Source organism: Egretta garzetta, unplaced genomic scaffold (assembly GCF_000687185.1).
Source record: "Egretta garzetta isolate BGI_Z169 unplaced genomic scaffold, ASM68718v1 scaffold344, whole genome shotgun sequence".
Taxonomy (NCBI): Eukaryota; Metazoa; Chordata; class Aves; order Pelecaniformes; family Ardeidae; genus Egretta; species Egretta garzetta.
The window spans coordinates 190,997-196,413 of NW_009259315.1; the positions used below are offsets into that span (position 1 = coordinate 190,997).

A 5,417-nucleotide genomic window follows, 5' to 3' on the forward strand; every position below is an offset into this window, starting at 1 on the left:
GGGGCTGGGGGACCCCTGGCCCAGCAGGCCGGCTCTCTAGGAGGAGAGCACTGTCAGACCCCGACCTTCGTGGCAGCTGGGTCTTCCCTTGGGGGATGCCTGTGCTCATCTCCATCTTTCCTACCTTTAATTTTTTCTTTTCGTAATGAAAACAGTGTATTTCCATGTTGGTGATCAGACATTTTGATCTATGGGAGCGCTACTCCTTGGGGAGCCAGGTTAGCTTTTCCTGTTAAGCGAGAGAAAGTCTGGTTACAAAGATCTCCACATTTACAATTTTTTCCCACTTCAAGCATTTAATTTATTTATTTTTTTTAAAATGGAGGCACACTGTTGCAGTTCAACCCCCTGACAGTTGTGCGAGAAGCAGATTGTCATAGCTCACCCTGACAATGATAACCTTGGAGGGGAGGGTGCTGTGGGAAAGTCCAAGGGGGAAGTTGATGCAGGAGCCAGTTTCTCTATGGGTTGCACAATTTGAGACAAAACTAAGATTTAATGTTCTTTCTGCTGTGCTCTTTGGGATCACTCTGGGGTGTTGCACGCTCACATGAACAAGGCCGGACCTGTGGGTTGCCCAGTGCATCCACTGGCTCGGACGACCTGTCCGTGTCTCGCTGGTGGAAGCTTGTTGCATGGTGAGCTTGACTGTGGTTTGGTGGCACACAGGGTGACCTTGTGCTCCTGGCGCCAGCTCACTGCAGAGCTGGAGGGGCTGCGAGGGTGTGCAGGGCCCTGCTGATGCCTCCCACAGAAGGAGCTGCTGCAACGGCAAATGCTATGGTGACTGTCGTGTGTTGGGTAGCTGGAGAGGTGTGGGGAAGTAGGGTCTCAATGCCTTCTCTTCTTTATTTCATTTATTATGTTCTTTGGAAACAGGAAAGAATCGGAGGCTGAAGCAGGCAAAAGAAGAAGCCCAGGCAGAGATTGAGCAGTACCGCCTGCAGAGGGAGAAGGAGTTCAAAGCCAAGGAAGCAGCGGTTTGTTTTCTAGATCATTTACTGTTACCTCCCCAGCCCCTTAGCCTTGCTTTTGGGGTTCCTTGCTCTGAGAGCAGCCTGCGGGGTGGAACATGCTGCCAGAGGAGTACTTCCCTAACAGCTTTCCTCTGATGCACAGTCATGTGTCATGGAAAAACCAGTGGAAGGGAATCAGAACATCGTGTATTGCATCTCAACAGCCAGAACTATTGACTGGCAGTGAATTAGCGTAATAAGCTCATGGACTGGCTGGTGCCCTGAAGGGCGGCAGCATCCCAAAACCTGCTGCATGTAGCAGTGTCAAAAAAAAGACCAAGCTCATTCCTCCTGTGACAAGCTGTTTTCTGCGATGCTAACATGGTAGAAACAGCTTGCCTTGATGATGCTGCTCTCTTGCTGAAGTGGTTATAAGGCTTGCGTTCTGCTTAGTGGTGCTGCTGCTGTGTCCCAAAGGGTGTGTTCCTTTCCTTCTGAGCAAGAGGAGGTATTCCTGAAAGGTGCAGGACTGGCGCCTTTTGCTGTAGCACAGTCAGGATGTTTCCACTGCCTGTGTGTCCCTGTCGGTTCTGAAAACTTCAGAAAATGACCTGGCAACCCACTCCTCTGGCCATCTTCTGGTTAGCATGGTACCACCTCCTCTGTTCTGCCTAACAGCCTTCGTGTCAGTAGGTCAAGATTAATTTTTTTACGATCACCTGTTAGCTCGGTTCACTAGGCAATATGATACCAGCCAATTCCAGGCTAATAAAGTGGACTTCACTGCCTGTCACCTGGTTCTGTTTTATTTATCCTTTCCAGAGAGAGGAGCTTTTTGAATTTGAGTCCCAGCATACTTTTTCTGTGCCTTTTGCCTGCACTTATATTGCTCTCTCTGTCCTTCTTCACCTGTAAGTAAGGGCATTTTAAGCTGTGAGAGACTCCTTGCTGCACATATCATACGGCCCACAGTCCTGCTAGGAAGGCAGAGATTTTTATAAAGATTCGCCAAAGGTAGAAGCAATGGGATGATGGAAGGCTGTACTTAAACTAAGTCATGGGTGTTTCTTTTCTAACAGCATCTAGCACAGTAGTGCCCAGGGGTTGCTGGTTCCAGTCACCAGTGCAGCAGGACCTTTACTTCAGGCACTCTTTAGAAGCCCGTGCTCTAAACTGATAGATAATGAATAAGAGGATAAAAGGCACGGGCTGCGGATGAAATATAAACTCAGGCAAGTTTAGTGGGAAATCTGAGCAGAGAATCCACCAGTACTTTTTTTTTTTTTTTTCCCTTTAGCGCAGTTCTTCCCTCAGCAAAGATCAGTGGCTGAGATGCAGTGAGGCAGTCCAGAATAACACAGTCCAGAGCTAGGCACAGCATTTTCTTTGTTGCGCTATTTGCAGGTGAGCTTTCTCTTTCCTTTGCTATTTGTAGGCGCTTGGATCTCATGGCAGCTGCACCACTGAAGTTGAGAAAGAGACCCAGGAAAAGATGAGCGTGATCCAGCAGAACTTCCAGAAGAACCGCGAGGTGGTCCTCTCCCAGCTGTTGTCCCTAGTGTGTGACATCAAACCTGAAATCCATGTGAATTACCGCATCAATGGGTAGTAGTGGAAGAAGGAATGAGCATACTGGAAATGCTGGTAGTAATGTCTGAGCTTCAAGTGGAATGTACAGCTCTTAGCCATACCTTAACTGTTCTTCCTGTAAATGTGTTAAATTATTTCAGTGAGTTGTAGGTCGTCAGTACCTTGGAGTTCTGTTAGTTTCTCTCTTGACATGGATTCAGAGCTTACCCAAACATGAAATGTCCATGTCTCAAATCTGTGCTAAGTTATTAAATATATATTCAAGTTGGCACATTAATGCTCCCTTTTTATCTGGATAGTATTCAGTGAGAGTCTTTCCTCTGGGAAGTGGAAAGGGGAGAGATGCTGGCCAGGTTTAAATGGAGACCCCATGTCAGTAATTTAGACCTGTGACTGTATTTGGTGACCAAAATGCATTTTTTGGTGTGTTGTTAACCTTTGTACGGGGGTTAAACCTTGTAAGAAGAATTCTCTGGCTGCACAGTGCTGGTTGATCATTTTCAGGTGCTTGAGTTTCTCTGTATTGGTTATCCTCTGTATATTCTGCTGTTAGCTTGAGTTACAAGTCTGGCACTATGACACTTGAAAGTAAAAATACTTATTTAACTCCAAAGTCTCTGGTCAGTCTTGTTCCTGCTAACTTGTTCTGAGAGTACTGACAGGTCTCGTTGTGTTGCATGGGAGTCGCGACTGAGGAATGAATATCAAGTATTGATAAAAAGAGTAAGAGATACAGCAAATCTCTGAAGGCCGCAGCAGGTAAGTTAAAAACCCATTACAGAGCTCCTCCTCTTGGCCCTAGTCTGATGCTTTACCTGCCAGATCATTCTAAAAACCTTCAGGAACAAATGTTCTTGTGACCGTTAGGGGAAATAAAGTGTTGCCAGTTCACTAGAATAGTTTGATAGCCAGGCGCTGTGCTGTAATTATCCTTCCTTCAATCAAGTACTGGTCGCTGCTTGTTTATACCAAGGTCACGCTGTATCCTGCAGCATCCTGCTGTACCTGGGAACAGTGTGAAATAAGTGTGTTGGGATTGTCCGTGCATCACTTTCTAGCTCTTTAATCAAAAGTACACATGAATACATCAAGAGGTCTCATGTTTCAGCAGTTTCTTCCTCTCCCTCTCTCACCAGCAGAATATTAACTGTACCTTGGCTTTTTTTGTCGAGTTCAGTTTAAGGCTTTTTGCAGGTGGTGAGCACGTACCTGATAAGACCCAAGACTCTTGCAGTTGAGAGTCTAAGCAAGAAACTTGAGTGATGCTGCTTCTCATCCTGTGTTTCCCCACACCCTCAGTGTAGCATTGAAAAGGCTTGGACCTGTAGAGTTTGATTGTGGTCGGGAGGGAGGGAAGCAGGATGGATAAAGTTGTAATGAAGGAATGAATGTCAGGCAGGACAATGGAAGAGTCAACTGCTCTGGTGTCTCATGTTGTAATATTTTATTGTAGTGTACTGTAGTTCTGAAAGGATCTCTTTAGGAATTCAAGCTATGGGTTGTAAAATTGAAACAAAAGCCTCCTGCAAAGTCAAATGTGCCAGGCTGGGGAAAAAGCCAGGTTGCTACAAGGAGAACAGGATCAAAGCAGTTTTAATCAGTCTGGTCTAATGACTGCAGCGATGCTATGGCCTCATAAAAGGTTGCAGCCACGCTAATTCTAGTCTGTCCTTCGGAGAGGAAACATTTCTTCCTGTTGAGAGCAGGTGCTCAGGCTCCAGTGTGATGCTCCTGGTAGATGTCCTCCTAGCTCCAGGCTGTAATTAGCAACTTAATCCTGTTTATCAGTAAAAGGCTGCTACTCTCTCCAGGAAAAAAATACAGTGCGTGCCCCACTTTTCACCTTAGTTCCTAAGTTTCCCTTAGTTAATGAGGACTTTCTATCCTTGCTCTCTGGAATAGTAAGAGGCAGGAGCAAAGGAAAAACCTTTCCCCGATTATTTCCTCTTGGCAAAAGGTGGTGTGAAGACTTTCCCTTTAGAATGATGTGTTGCAAGAATATAAATTTTTCTGTAACATTTCCCTGAAATTTAACTGTTGAGAATTGCCAGGCTACAACTTTGTGCAGAAGTGAGTGTTTCCAATTCCAGCTCTCCAGGAAGCCTGGCTTTGTTTGCAAGTGTAGATGTTTTGTTTTAAATTGAAATTCTCTCATCTTACCCTGTCATGCTCTGGGAAAGAGAGACCTACTGCTAGCTTCGTGCCTAAGCCAGGCTGTGCCAGAAAAATACTCTGCAGGGAGCAGTGGTCTACTGACAGAGGTATGGAGATGGACGAGTGACTTCTTGCATCAGAAATCTGATTTTCTAAACTTTCTGCAGCAAGTTTGATTAGTATAAATCTGTCTCCAAATTCTCCCTGCTGCTGATCTGCCTCCGTAATCCCTCACAGATGTGACCCCATGCCTAGGAGCTGTAGCTTGTTCTTGTACTACAAAAAGGGCCAGAAGCCGCTTTGGGTATGCGTACTGCTGTCTGATTCCCTTAATTTGGGCTCTGGTCCTTGGAGATGCCGGCCGACTGCCAGGACAGTCACAGTGCTGGTGCTGCGGGGAGGTAAGAAGTGGTCAGTGCTTGTGACTTGTTTTGTTCGTGCAATGTCAAGTGAGTGGCTGCTGCTGTTGATTTCTCTCAGTTAAAACTGCTTCCAAATAAGCACTTTCCTGGGATCAACACAGGTGTTTTGGGATTTACAGAGTGCCATTTGGCTGCAATCACATCCATATTCATCAACAACGGTTTGGAGTTGATTTTTGTGGAATTTCCTTTCAGGTATTATCTGTATGGAGTTAATATTTTTTTGCTTTAAAACACCACTGGGAAGGTGTGTCACCTGTACCAGCACCAGATGGACAAATGGCTTATTAACACC

At 45.7% G+C, this 5,417-nt stretch overlaps 1 protein-coding gene across 1 annotated transcript; it reads left to right on the forward strand.

Moving 5' to 3' along the window:
• Nucleotides 1–550: 550 nt before the first annotated feature.
• ATP6V1G1 (ATPase H+ transporting V1 subunit G1) lies at nucleotides 551–5,201 on the forward strand. The gene is made up of 3 exons (XM_009636453.2): nucleotides 551–568; nucleotides 828–980; nucleotides 2,392–5,201. The coding sequence occupies exons 1-3, from the start codon at nucleotides 551–553 to the stop codon at nucleotides 2,563–2,565; spliced, it is 345 nt and encodes a 114-aa protein (XP_009634748.1). The 3' UTR covers nucleotides 2,566–5,201.
• Nucleotides 5,202–5,417: the final 216 nt, after the last annotated feature.

Coding starts and splice junctions, on each gene's coding strand:
- ATP6V1G1 (XM_009636453.2), top strand. Junction 981..2,391: donor TCAAAGCCAAGGAAGCAGCG/GTTTGTTTTCTA, acceptor TGCTATTTGTAG/GCGCTTGGATCTCATGGCAG.